This window comes from Hetaerina americana, unplaced genomic scaffold (genome assembly GCF_022747635.1).
Source record: "Hetaerina americana unplaced genomic scaffold, ioHetAmer1.1.p SCAF_60, whole genome shotgun sequence".
Lineage (NCBI taxonomy): Eukaryota > Metazoa > Arthropoda > Insecta > Odonata > Calopterygidae > Hetaerina > Hetaerina americana.
This window is the reverse complement of record NW_027287206.1, coordinates 657716-672989: the sequence shown is the minus strand read 5'-3', so window position 1 is coordinate 672989 and position 15274 is coordinate 657716. Positions and strand designations below refer to the sequence as shown.

At 43.6% G+C, this 15274-nt stretch overlaps 1 protein-coding gene across 3 annotated transcripts in view; it reads right to left on the bottom strand.

Moving 5' to 3' along the window:
* Positions 1 to 15274, bottom strand: part of LOC139695591 (IQ motif and SEC7 domain-containing protein 1-like) — a 250136-nt gene that overhangs the window by 129354 nt on the left and 105508 nt on the right. The window contains exon 1 of one of the 3 annotated variants that reach the window (XM_071594388.1): positions 10485 to 10595. The exons of the other annotated variants lie outside the window; for them this stretch is intronic. Coding sequence (XP_071450489.1) covers positions 10485 to 10558 — 74 coding nt within the window. The 5' untranslated portion in view covers positions 10559 to 10595. Of the gene's footprint in view, positions 1 to 10484; positions 10596 to 15274 lie in introns of those variants that run through there. 3 annotated transcript variants of the gene reach the window in all.

Below are 15274 nucleotides of genomic sequence, written 5' to 3'. Positions count from 1 at the left end.
TTGAACACCCCGGGGTTCCAAAAATGTTCAACGCCGTTCCTCTTCCCCACTCGGTTGCCGCCAAGAGAAAACTTACGAGTGCGGGACACCGAAACTACTTATCTAGGGTGGGGCTCTCTTGGCGACTGAAGCTCTCACTAAAGGCCACACCACCAAAGTCGGGTTTCCCCAAATCCTACTACCCTCTCCCCTACCCTCATCCCCACTTTACTCGCCTTCCCGAAATCAGAACACTTTTGTCCTCAAACACACAAATGATTACATTAACGGAGTGCCTTTCCAGAGCGTAGCACCGCTGCTTCTCGTCTTGTTTCCCTCAGCGGCGATGAGCTTTCTCTTTGAAGAACCGTAGATTAGAATGGAGGGGAACTAATTCGCGGCCTACCGGCTCATTGATAGAAAGTGCATAGGTGTTGCAGACTTTAATGGTGACGAAAAGGCCGTAATAGTTGACTTCCACGGATTTGTACGGCTCAACTTCATATCTTCCTGACCTCCTGAATAACTGGACTTCCGGAAGAGGAGAATCGACACTCCCGGGACGGACTGATCTCGAGCAACTGTTAAAACTAGAATTACGACTTCCTATCCTCCACATAAAGGACATGAGCGGTAACTGCACACGGTTGATCACAAAAAGGTATCGGGAATGAGGGGACGAACGAAATACGGCCGCTGGGTGAGGAGTGTTGAGAAGAAATGGTTTACATTCGACCCCAACTGAACTTATATACAAACATTCGATCACACTTCTACAACTACTAGACACGCTGATAGAATATGTGGCATGGATTGATTCTAAACCAGCCATGAAAAATCTAATTTATGTATTACAAAAATTTTAGGGTCTAATGGAGAAGTTATATAATTAAAATAACGGAATTAATAATTGCTAGCATTTTTCAGTGCACTACAGTATTAAAATTTTAAGTATCACTCTAAGAATGAAAGACACAGTGTAAGCGTTACAGAAAAATGAGAGGCAGGGGACAATTGGAAGAAAAAAAACGTTTCCTGAACGTTTTAGTGGGCGATATATGTGATTCCTTATGACTCGCGGGTAAAATAACATTTTAAACTACCTTTATCTCATGAAGATGTACATGCACCAAAAACATCATTCACACGGCGGTCCCGCGATTTTATCACTTTTAAGTACATTAAAGTGAAAATGAGATACTTCAAAACTTTTATTGCCAATTATCAAGAAAACCAAGGAGATCTCCGTTTCGGAGAAATTCACCAGGAAACGAGGCGTGGGCACGGGGAAAACCACCGATGGGAAAACACCCACGAACGTAGAAGATATCGGAAAACACACACAACTGACAACGACCTACGCCGTTGAGTCTCACCCGGCGGTGACTCAAAAACTCGGGACGGTTTACACCTACGAACGCTCCACGTTCAAATGAACTGAGAAACAACTTTTGATACTGACGCATATATTCTAATTAGTGCATCATCGATTCACTTGGATAAATATTCATCCAAATTTGAGATCGATGGATTAGAACAATTTATCTAAATTCGAGCCGATCGCAGCCAACGTGGTTTGCATTGCATCTAACTTTATTCGCGAAACTGGAGAACACAAATACGACGTGTCTGCACCATATTAAGTAAGAACACTCTGACCTTGGGAATAGACACAGCCAAAATGTTTGAAACCAAAATTTTTTCCGCAAAGTTTCGCATAAAAAACGTCAAAATTTTAGGGGCAATTATATCTGGAGCACGAAATAAAATAATTGCACCATTTCGGTTTTTTGGTGTATCACCACACGCCTATTAAGAATAGCGTCTGTTCACTGACGACAAAGCTATCCCTGGCATTACGCGTCAACGTACGAACAGGCCAAAACGCACTCGGAGGATCTAAAATGACCGTAGCATAAGAGGATATAACACCTGAGGGCGAAACATTTAAGAAGACAAAATGGTCACAAAATTATGATATAACCTAGGATGGGAGCCGCGGAAAAAACGCTGGGTTTAATCTAATACAAATACGTCAACTGTGCGATTTTACTCACGTCGCGACGTCATGGAAATAATCCAAATCTCAGACCATCATCGCCAGGACAGAAACTGACAATTTTAAGGTCTGGGTCTTTCGAAGGGTTACATTCGCTTTCCATTTCAATATTCACAGCCACAACACAAGGAAAAGCAAGCTAAATAATCCACACAAATCTGCCCACGGCGGACATCTTCCAAATTTTTTCCAGGGTCGGTGTCCCGCCACCCCTTCACACATACTCTTACACGCTGGATCGCGGGGTAACGTGTATACGATCAATCGATACACGCTTTTTTGGTTGAAAACACCAATATTAGGTAAAATTCGTTGATATTTAGGAATGGCGACGTGGAGATTGTATCAGGAGACACAACCACTAACGCAAACAGAATTAGTATAGACACACGGAAATTATTCGAGAAAATTTTGAAGAGAGGAGCAGCAGAGAGAAGAAGACTAGAGGCCGTAGAAACGTATTACTACAGGGAAATACACGGGCACTGAGTGGACATATCTCGGGGCAGGATAGTTTACTGATGATCATAATTGAAGGAAACATGAAGGGACAGATTTTCAGAGGAAGGCTTAGGATGAGCTACGAAAAGCAGATGGAAAATGGCTGAGTTGGGAGCTATCAGGAAATTAAGACATTGGCATGGGACAGGATAGTTCGGAGAGCTGCTGTAAACCAAACCTCTCATTGATAACCCGTCCTAATGGCTATAAAAGGTGAAAGTGGATATGCAGGAAATTTCTGCTTTTCCGGGTTCCTCAGCTGCGTTGGTCCACTGTTGCTGCGATGACGTTTCGTATCTGTAACCACGACATACATCATTATATAAGGAAATTTCGTCTCGCTAGCCGAGGGGACTTGGGCAGCAGAAGATCCCGGAAAGCCAGAAACCGTCCCACATCACGGCCATACGAAAATCTCTGGCAGCGTTTAGCTTTACAATAAATTAGAAACTTCTCGTAATCATCTCTACGTGGCAGATCATTCGGCCCTGTGAATCCCGCAGGGAGAGAGGTGGAGGCGGGAAGGGGGGGGCCGTTGGTTGATTGGTACTGGTGGTAGGAGCGGAGACAGCGACCAAAGGCGACAAGGCCACGGGCCGTACGACATCCATTGCCAACGCGTGGAAATACTGGATGACTGGGTAGATCAACGATAATTGACAACCAAAATATTGCAAACGACAACATGAGTCGACATCAGAAGGGCTTTTGTCCCACGAAGTCTCTCGAGGATGCGAAGAGACGGCGCGAAGTCAAAAGTGGTTTTCTCTCCGACCGTGCGCCCAAGGCCGCCGGTGGGTGGGGCGGAATACGGTGTGCCAAATGACAATGTCACCTTTCAATGCTTATTCTTTGGCAACGCTCGCAAAGAATGAAAAATATCGCACATGCCCGACACCAAATACATTGGTCCTATTTATCGAGCCATTCGAGTCCTCGACACAGGCCGTGCGGCGGCAGATTGAGTTGCCATATCGCCGCGTCGAAATGTTGCTAACACACGCCATGATGCACCGGCAGTCATGATTCCCTTTTGCCAACCAGTTTCCCGGAATTTTCGAGCCGAATCAATCAAACCCGCATACAATTAACGCATCGCTGCAAACTAAGTGGTGCGACGATTTCAAAAATGACGTCAAACACTTTCACATATCCACCCGTTACGAATTTCAATTCTGGATCCCCAAAGTGGACACTTATGATGAAGAGCGAGCGAGAAATTGGATGACTTGAGCACATATAGTACACTTGTCCACCAATATCTTCCTGGTGAGTTGTATAATACGAATTCGGTTCAAAATTTGATTTTAACATCGAAAGTAGGGAAAATAAATTCCAGAACAGTCTTGTGATGCTTCAAGATTCCATGGACTTCCAAAAAATTAAGACAAATATGTAGGGCGTATTGTTACAATGATATATTTTTGGTATCAAGATTCACATTGTGAGACAGCATTGCTCGAACCTTTAAATAAAATGAAGCCACGTAATGAATAAATTCAGAAGACTTCGGCGATTTCCGGTGAAATTTAAACATCTTAGCAATCGTAATGGACATAACTAAAATTTTTCACCGTTTCAAATACTTGAACACGACTTTGATTTCTATGGAGATAACCCATCATCAGGCCATAACGATGCATCCACTTTGAAAGCTGGGCCACATTAAAGTATATTTTAAATTGCGGAAAATAGTAAATATATTTATTCATTATGTTAATGCGAAGAAATGAATACTTAAAATAATGTGATTTTAAAGGAGGCTACGGAAGAATTTGTAATATTTGCAGGCAGTGTTTCCAAAGGTCTTGCATGTATGTAGTAGAAACGATTGCCGGATGCCTGTAGCACGGCACTTAAGGAGGCGTAAATCTACATCTCACATTGCGATCCGCCACGAGGAGGGGCGGCACGGGGTGTTGGGCTACTAGCCATTAGACATTAGAACAATTTTTGACCATCCTTATTTCAAATGAATACTGGCGCTTAGAACAGTAGGGGAAATCCGGAATATCGCGCATGAAGTTTCCTACCACTGGGGAGTCAATCTTTAACGGAGTTCTCGAGGCTCTTAAGTCGGAATATGCGGTCTCCATTTCCTTCGAAAGAATATGAGGCACTTGGCACTTCTCTGCCCGGTCCGTGAAAGTTTGGCCCGTATGTTTCCTTTTCTAATATAACTGTAAATAGATATAAGGCTGGGCGTGCGGGTTTATATATAGCTGTGATTTATCCCCATTGTAGCCACCAATTCCGTCTGGGTCACGGGAGGGCCAATCACAAAAATTGTTAGCGCAAGTTACCCGGGCTGAGTTAAATGACTTGTGAGTCGGTCAGAACAAATGCCGTCCTTATAACGTATAACGTAAAATCAATTGCCGCCTTATACACCCCTCCCACCACTGTACGGATGCTTAAATTAACAAACACCTTCTTCCATAGCTGTCGACACTATAATTAACTTCAAAAGTTTCTTATTCCAAAAAATGTAAAATTAGTATTTGTATGACGAGAGTTTTTACACTAAACATTTCTGATCAGGTAAATCACGTGACTGCGTTACTAAACTGTACTACTTTAAACACAATGAGTTTGTGTTAATACTATTATAATTATTCGTAAATGTTGTGAAATGAAAAAGAAATGACGAAAAAACGAAATACAAGGTTGAAAAAATCAATTCTGACACGAATGTTTCAATACTGAGTATTTGCACAATGTATTCTTTGGTGAGCGCAGGTAATCAACATTCTCTCTCCATGACAATGGCTAGATAATACAAGAACTAAGCAAACTTAGCATTGCTCCTGAACCACGCCCCAATCACTCCCTTAAGGTGATTTAATCAAATGGCACACCCACCCACCACAAAAAGCTTACGTATTCAAAGGACAGCCCCTAGTCCCATGCAGCCCTTAACATAGGGGCACCATACACTTTGGCGACGGTGGAGGGAGTGAACGGCTGTCCGTGGGGCGCGTTGTGTGTGTAGGAAGGGGGTGAGTGGGAAGGTGGGTGGGAGGGCAAGAGGTGCGGGGGTGCCGGCCGGCGGAGTTTTGCCTCGTCTTCGGGACGCGGAACCTCTGCATTTTGGCCTGCCACGATCCCGCAGGGGTCGGCGCGAGGGGACGTCACGCCAAAGCCCACACGGCCCCGACAGGTAGAAGCGAGCGCCCACGGGTGAGAGACATGGGTCCGCTCCGCACGTGACCTCACCCGGACTGCACCCGTCACCGTCCGCTCGACCCGAGAAGTGGGCGGAGACTTGGAGGATCAGAGCTGGGCCACGGAGGCATTGGCAGAGGGGAGCCAATTAGGGGGACCAGATCTCGGAATTATACAATGCAGGCAAGGAAGAAAGCTACCCGTTTCGTGAAGAATATTCCAAGAACGAACACAAAAAGTGTGAGTGGGAAGATATTGGAGGCGCGAAGATTGCAAACACGGCTTAAAATTTTAAAAATTAGAAACCTTTGGAGTTAACAACTGAAAAGGGAAGCGCCGCATTACATTGGATGGCGAGACCACGAAAAGTTGAGGATAAACCGACCGCCGAAGCGTGCGGTATGAGGGCTGTTTTTCTCCTGCAGAACTCGTGACCACAGCGACTCATCACGTACAATTCGAACTTCCCAAAATAAAATGGCATGGAATCACCAATTACTCTAATGGATGGTGACCTAAAATCCCCTTCCAAACGCTCTTACAGCGGCTCGCAGGCTAACATATATTTCGCCTTTCAGGCACGAGGGCGCCAGGATTAACGTCCCGTTCCAGAGCTGAAAATACATGATTTATTTTCCTCTAAAGATGATTTTGTTTGATTCTTGCGGGAGGCTGCTCACCCACATTTGGCCATTATTTTTTATTATGATACATGGAAGCATCTCATTGTCCGTGTTCCCCGGTTTGTGAGACCAAAATGTGCCGCCCTGGGACTTCCATCAGGTGTTCTATGAGATCAATCACCATAATAAACACGACCACAATGACCGATGCGGGATTCGAACTCACAACCTGGGATCAGCAAGCGGGCGCGTTGCCCACATCAACCTAAACCGATCCGACCGGCATTGATAGAGATTATAAAGCAACTTAAAAATATACGAGTATAATCCACCTCACGACATCCATCGATCAAAATATTGGATTTCAATTACTTCTTTCCAAGGCATCCGTTCTGGGTGACTGGTAACAACTTTCATTATCACAGGTCGTATAAAGCCGAGAATATTGAAGTCATGCTAGAAAGCTGTCGGCAATCCACCTCACTCGCAGTGTAACGTTGTAGTATGACGATAATGTGTCCCAGAATAGGTATGCAGTTTTCAAGACTCCATGCACTTTATGCTGGTACCTAACTGGAAAAAAGCAGGGTACCTTAATTTGTTTTACCCAGTTTTTTTCATTACCGATGAGACTATTAGTTGCCTTTTCATGTGAAGCTCATTAAAATGCATCGTAAGCTACATCCTCCAAAGCGTAATAAAATTAGCGGCCGAAATATATAATAACATATTTATAAAACCAGCATCATTATGAAAAATAGATACAAAGGAACTTAGTTGATTATTCATTCATAATAAAAAATAATCAAAGAAAAACAAAATAACTATTTTATATTCAACTTACAGCCCTGGAAAATCCGGTCTCGCATTGGCTTGATTAAGAACAAGTCCACCATACGTGGGTTGAATAGAATCAAGTGACAACACGTCACATCAATAAGTCGGCGACACTCTAGGGTCTCATTTGCGTCACTTTAAATAACGTTCACTTATTCTGAGAGAAAACCTAACCAATAAATTGCATTTGAATATATCAAAACCCAAGGGAGAAGATGATGAGAAGTGAAAGATTTTTCGCCAGAATGGTGGCTGCACCGTGACACATGTTCAGCTAGTGTCTGGTAGTGAAAGGACAAAATTACTATACGAGTTAAGATGTGCCGAACCTTTTCCAATGCTGATACTTAATTGCCCAACAGATGAAAATTGAGGACAGATGAGTGAGAAGAAATACATATCCAGGGGACGCCATACACTGCCGAGTTTTATAAAGCAACCCTGGTTTAAAAACAAAGACACGGATTAAAACCGAAAAGCGTTGGAATTAGTATGTCGCTGTCCTTTGTCGGCGAAACATGTACTCAGTAAGCACCCCAGCCGGAGAATATTACGCAATGCCGTACTTTCGCTTCCTTCAAAAAGCAGATTAACTATATCCGGACCCACACAGCCTTCATTGATACTGCTGATATGTATTCCGGTTTCGGCAACGATTACAACAACATGTTTACTCCTCTACGTACCCACGTTCAGCTGGAGGAATCAAATATTTATAATAAAGGAAGACCCAGGTAGGAGAGCAAGTGCTAAGGGCTTGACCGAGCAAAAACGAGCAGAGCTTTGTTTTCGAAATCGACGTCAGTAACGGTTAACATCCCGATGGAATGAACATGAAATTCCGAGCAAGGATTAGAAAGCAAGGCCCACACGGAGATAATAGAATAACAACTTACGGAAAGTAACGTTCCCACACGATCCCTGCTCAAACCCTTCCGACTTGATTCCACGACTCCCGAGCCTCGCTCGCCTTGCCAATCGGATCAACTTCGGGCCGTGAAGGCGGAAGGGGGATCAGAGTCACGGCCTAAGGGCATTCCCAAGCTCAGCATAACGCCCTCTCGCCCGACACACCCATGGGCACGGACAAGCATTATACGCCGCGAGGCAGCCGATACTTTTTCGGGACCGTCGGGTGGCGGGGAGCTCTCGCTGTCATCTACTCCACCAGTGAAAGACAATATTTCAATCTCAGCATATTTGAAGGCCGTGGACTATATATATTTGAAGACTATATGAGCGATTCCATCGAATGATTTTCAAACACTCCGCTTACTTCTTACACGATCAATTGACATCAATACCGTTTCCGTGAACCATACGTAAACACTTCATTGGTTGACATATTAAAACAATTGTTTTGTCATTACAACCTGCATTTTTATAAAAAAATAACTAATTTTCTGGTTGGCATATCAATGCTTCTATTGTATTTATTTAAAATTTATCGTTCATTTTGCATTCCATCAACGTATCGGATAATTATTCTTTCGTCCATTACTAAAAACTAAACATCAACGCTTTAAACATTAATCCATTAAAACCGGTTTCATGTTGATAACTAAATCTCGCTACACCGTTCCGAACGTGCCTCAGGTTTCGCAGGTTCTTGAAACTCCACATCCCAGATTGTAAAATCTACAATGAATTATTTTAGTTGCGAAAGCCAAACAAAACTCTGACGTCCATCCATTATTAACAATTTTTTACGGAGTGAACTGATATTTTAATCCTACCTTTTTATTATTCACGTGGATATATTTTTACTTGAAAAAAGCATAAGCATTTCACATTGTACGTAGATTTAAACGGTAGAGGGTACTTCCAACAGTTCCACTGTTTTCTCAAATATACGTAGGCTGAAGACTGTGTTTATCTATACACTGTTAAGCCAATGGTGTTCTACTGTCAAGGGAAAAACATGACTATTTCACGAGAAGTTCCCAATATAAGTTTTAGGAAGGTGGAAAATCGATTGACTACTGAGGCGCAAGCTTGATATACAACGCGAAGCAGACGCTAGGAGAGCGGCTGAAGGCTGTAAACACTAGAGAGGATAAGCGAACGGTAAAGAGAAAGTGGGAGGAGAGGAAGCTCGTCGGAGCGAGAGGGAGGTTCTGATCGGCCTGGCGCCGAGCTAATTGGTCGCCTATGTAATATCTCATGAGAGCGCCGTAGTCCTTACGTACGCGCACGAAGAGGAGCGACCAAGTATTTTGAATACACAGTGAATGAGGTGCAATGCTTATTAACTCAAATTTTCCTTCTTAAATATATCAGTAGCAGATTTGCTAGCCTAATAAAACAGAGGAAATAACAAGTCGACAACGTATTGGCCGACGTCAAAGGCAAACGGGCGTCACCCTGGTTTGACAGACGCACGACGGAGCAAGACTACCCCTCCGAGGAATGCCACTCGTTCGACCTCAACCTCTCCATTCGCGAATTGTGGATGGGGTCCAGTCAAAAGTTTTGAGCAGAATATTTGGGCGCAACGGGGAAAAGAATGTTTGAAAACGAATAAAAACATATGCCATCTTTTTACTATTACTTTCGAGTTTCTCTTCGCCAAAAGTGAGAATTCAATTTCAACAATTGTTTTTTGAAGAAAAAAATAGCCATTTATGTGGATTGAGCAGAATAAGAGACCATAAACGCTTTTCAAATGATAACATAATCCAGGCGAAAGTGATAATTTTAAGAGACGTTTCTAAAGCACTAAATCTCCCTATTCCCCGCTCACAACTGGCCTCATTGATCGTTATGGCAATACCTGTAGTCGATATAACGAAATGCTTTTGTTCGTGGTGTCGGTCGCAAGTACATGCGAGCGTCCTGCTAGCGAGATATTGCAGACGGGATATTTACATTGGCACGGCCGATACCGCCACACGAAACATGCTACATCTATGCCGCATCTGCGACGTCGCACATGTGACTAAACGGAACGACTTTTCAAAGACTAAGATTGGTCCAAAGTACATCGAATGCTTCAGACACGTCCAAAAATCGAGGGTCACGGCCTGGTTCAACAGTGACATGGGATGAAGGGCCCGACCGCAGGCAGACGTCCCCTCCACCCCCCCCCGTTGCAGCGCGTGTCGAAATCCGGACGCACCGCTAGCAGCGACATGTACAAACACGACGGGAAGACGACTCCGAGATTGGATTCGCTGGGGGGGGGACTACGGACGGAATCGCTAACGGCAATTGTTTGTCGCGGAGAGAAATGGGTCGCCGGGCGTTGAGGAGGGACGGAAGGGCGGGGGCAGCAGGGATGGGCTTCCCCAAGTACCCCCCCCCCACCGAGGGTCGCTTACCCCACGACATATAGGGTGCTCCGGAAGTGCGCGGGCGGAGGAAGTCCCTTCCGACCGCGGGTCCTCGCTGACATCGATTGCTCCCACGGGTCGCGGCGGATCCAAGAGGGCGGGTCCAGGCGCCGCGGCAACGACGCCTCCGACTCCCACGACACGACACACACGCGCTCACACATCACGAGACGCACACCGCGCAAGGGCTACAGTTTAGGGGCCGCGGTGGGGTGACGTGGGGTGACGTGGGGCCGACCGAGAGAGCACGTTCGCGGTCGGTGACGGCGGATCGCTCACTGACACGGTTTCACGGCGAGAGTCCCCCCGCCTCCTCCTCCGACTGGCCCGTCTCCCCACTCCACCGCTCCCCATCAGCTCCCCCCTCCACACCCCGCAGTTCGCAGGGGCAGAAATAAATATGAGGGCAGCGTAGTTGCGCGTGGCGCCGTGAGGCGGTGTGAGGGAGAGGTAGGGATAAGGAGCACCGGGAACGGGAGAAAGTGCGGATGAGGGCGGTCGGTGGTGGTGCACCAAACGCCCCGAAGCACACACACACCAAAGGCTTCTTCCGCCGACACTCCCTCTCCTCCCGGATTTTAAAAGGTCTTGAGCGCGCCCATCTTTCTCACGAATGAGCGGAGATTCACGAGACTCGACCACTTCGGGCGATACAATGTACAGGCACGGGCAATTGCTGCCCCTGGTGTAAATGAGGGCAAGTAAGACGAACAAAAAATATTTTCATGCAAGTAGTAGAGCAATCGCCCCTAGATACTTCCATACCTCGGGTTCTATGCTCTACTTATCCTAAATGACCTTCTGAGCAAACACTATGGAGATTGCATGACTGTTGCGGTTTCTGCAGATTGCCCCCAACCTGCCGAAACTCCCTTGCGGTGGCTCGTAGGAACCACAGAAATATATGTAAACACAGAGGATTCTCAGTGGCTAACGAAAACGACGTTCAGAATACATAATACATTTTTAACTATAAATACAGCCAACTCCCAATTACTGTAGATAATTAGTGGCTCTAAGTATGTGCATAACGCAAAAAGAAGGGGAAACAACAATAGGAAATTCATTACTTATATTATATATTATTACAATACATAATATTTATTCATACATTTTAACCAAAACTTATCGCACGACAAAATGTCATCTACTTTGGACTCGGTATAAAAAAGAAATTAATTAATTGGCAAAATTACCACACTAAATGTTCACATCAAATACATTCATCGGGAGTTGTCGGTAAAATTTTTTACTTTTATTTGGAATCAGGACGTTAAGAATGGCAATATCGGTGGGTTAGAGGCCTTCATTCGTTCCACGCGTATTTAAATGGAGAGGATGTCAGTTTGGAATTGTGGGTTAGGGTCATGCGGTAGGGGAACATAGGAGGGGTTTGCGAAGCGCTTCTGAGTTGTTATCATTTTTGCTGAGCACGACAGAAGTGGCTGCCTGCCATCGTAATTTTAACTTCATTGCAGGGAGGTTGGATTGGTTTCTATCCATAACTCGTACAATTATATTAACGCATGACAGGTAATGGGCAAAGCAATACTATCTGAACATGAAAACAATATTTTGGCATCCATCATTTTAAATAACTGTAAATTCAATGTTCAATGATGATAAATCTTTAAAGTAACAACGACATTTGTATTTAAAAGTAAAAACGAGGTGGATCTTTATCGCCCACCCCTCCTTTACTGCCATTAACATGCAGGAATGCTATACGATTCTTCTTATTTTATATCGGACGATGTACTTACGAATAAATACGACAATCTTGAAGAAAAATTTGCGTTATTTGATGAGTTTAACTGATGGAGACCCCGGTAATGAATATAAAAAATAAATGGTGAATGAATTCATGAGACTAAATTCATGTATGAGAGAAGCAACCCCTCTGCCAGCTTTAATGCAAATGACTCTGTAAGCGGGAATGTCTTTCATCATAAAGAACGCGGTCAAAGTCGCCTCCTTCTAGTTACTTGTACGTCGTCGCCTAATTTACTCCTGGTAGATTGGTTGCCCTTGGTTACACAGTGCAGACAAACGAGTTTAGGGTACATTATGGATACGGTAAAAGCTCTGACACAAGAAATTTCGGACCACATTACCTTTGTACCAGTGCTGGGCATCTATTTGTACAACATATCCGATATGCGAAGCAGTGTTTGTTGCGAGTAATGCGAAATTCGAAGATTTTCGCTATTTTAATTGCGAAAATAAATTGTACATGGAATAAATGTTGCAGGTATTAATGCTTTTAAACGGATATTTAATTTTTTTACTTGACTTTGAACAAAGCTTCCACCCATGGATTACGCCCTTGGCTTGGTGGAAGGGCTTGCTCATTCCTCTGTCCCCTAGAGCGGTACTGGTGGTAACGTTAATTGCTCCTATTGGGGTAGCCCATGCTAGATAAGTCGAAAGGTAGTACACGCAACGTCTGCTCCTCAGTGAGGCGGTCGCTACGGTGTCTCATTACAGCGGGGAGGTTATTTATGTGATGGTATAACGTAAAGAATGGTATTGAGGAAGTCAACGGGAAACCATTTCATGATAATATGAGTAGAAACTAAGAGGTAATGAATCAAGACAACTACGGGACTCGATACACAGGACCATTTGTTAACAAAGTGGTCCTTCAGAATACGTGTATTGGATAAAAACAGACCCGACGTATTCAGTCACCATCCAGATGAACATGCCGATAAAGAGTCACCGAAAGGAAGACGTAGAAAGTGTTTACGATCAATTAGAAGAAATATGATACGTGCACGCACAATGATTTAATGCTATTCGACTACTTTGTCCAACTAACTCCAATCAAAAGAGCCCCGAACTTTCCAAGTCCTACTTTCAGCCCACCCTGCCTCACGCCCCTTGAAACCTCACCGCACAAGATAATTGAATGAATTCAGATATGGTCAGGGACGCTCACCCCTAACCTAAGTGCTCTCAAAATGGAAAAGGAAACTTCTGAATAAATTAAGGAGGAATTTTTCCTCGTGTCTCAGGCTAAAATATTGTCCATATCAGGTGTAGTAAAAATATGTAGACGAGCTATTGGCTTATACTGACATTAGGGGACTGCCATGAACAAAAATATTCAAAGGAAATACTCGAATACTTTTACTTTGCTCACACTGAGACCACATCCGGGGAAGTGACGTTTTTGCATGAAAGGCACATACCGAAAAGAGAGGCTCGTCGTTAAATCATTCGAATGGCTACATTTCACGTATTGGTAAGGCACAGAGCTTTAATTAGATTAATCCATCTCTCATGCATACAAAAATGCCAATCGTGAGTTGATCAAGGGTATTGGGGTGCGTGAAAAGTCACACTGGATCAACAAGCGGGAGCGAGGGGTCTTCCAATGAATCACGTGTTTTTTTTAAATCTAGATGAGCTCGAATAGTTCCGCGTTATATTTCGCATCATTTGCACGGACGGCAAAATGTTTATTTGTTTACTTTGAAGTTACGCATCGTTACATTCCAATCCCGTTAGCATTTCTTCAAACCCTTTTTCGCGAAATGACCCAGGGTCCATCTAGCCTTTTTACGTAGTTTTTTGATTGAGTAAATAGTGTTTTAATTGCTGAAATGTCATTTTTAGACATACGTGTCATCAAATCTATATTTTTCGTGGATGGTTTTAATGTTGAAGGAACATTTCTTTCGTCTATGTACTTGGTAGACGCCGACAGTGGAAACAATAAAGCTACTTAAAAGTAATACATTTAGCTAAAAATAATAAAAAGATTAAATTCAACAAGTCGAAGTCGAAACAAGTAAAAGTAAGATAGGTTGAAATTAAAGAACACTTCTTTCATTATTGACAGCAGTTCAATCATTAAATGAATGCAACGTGCATTCTTTCTTCCAAACATGGGCACCACATGCAAATGTTTAACACCGTTCTCCACAGTAGATCTCGAGGGAAACTGACGAGACCCTCCCTCGGAGGGCAATCCATTGAAATACCAATCTAGAAGTGGCCTAAAAGCATCTAGAGGATAACGGAGGATGATATAATTACATTTTTTATTCAATCTTTTCCCTATTACAGTGGAACCTATCGACCGACCACCTCGGCCAGATAAACGACCAACTGCCTTCCGAACAGACCACTTTTGGCAAGCAGCGATTAAAACCCCGTAAGATCCGAAGCCAATTTAACCTCTATCCTAATTAATCCTATCGACCACCAGTCAACGTGACCGCGACTAAGCGACATTGTATTCCTTCATTCGCAATGTACCCGAGAGGTGTGACCAGGCGAAATATGATACCCTAAAACAAGGACAATGAAGGAAATAAGCCGAAAATTATAAATGTGGGAAAAACAAATATTGAACAATTTGATGCTTCAGGACGAACTGTTCCGTGATTGGAAAATAAAAAAAGAAGTGGCTGTGAAGAGAAGAGAAACGAGATAACCGATAAGTACAGGTAGTCCCAAAACACTCGCGGAAATAAATGCCAACTAGCGGTCGAGTTATTATAGAAACCGCCGAAATGTTGCAAATTTATTTCAAATTAAATACCTCTGTGTTGTTCTCGAGACTCGGAAAAGGTCGAAAACTGTTTTTTGCAGTGTGTGCTGAGAGTTTGGATGTGGATTATCATAAACCTACTGAATGCGAGTATAGAAGAGTGTATAATTATTAATCGAAGGATATGGCATACACGCAGTTATTACCTATAATAAGGACCATACATAAAATAATTTTCCAAATTATACTGTACAAATTTAGCATAAGGAATTTTGTA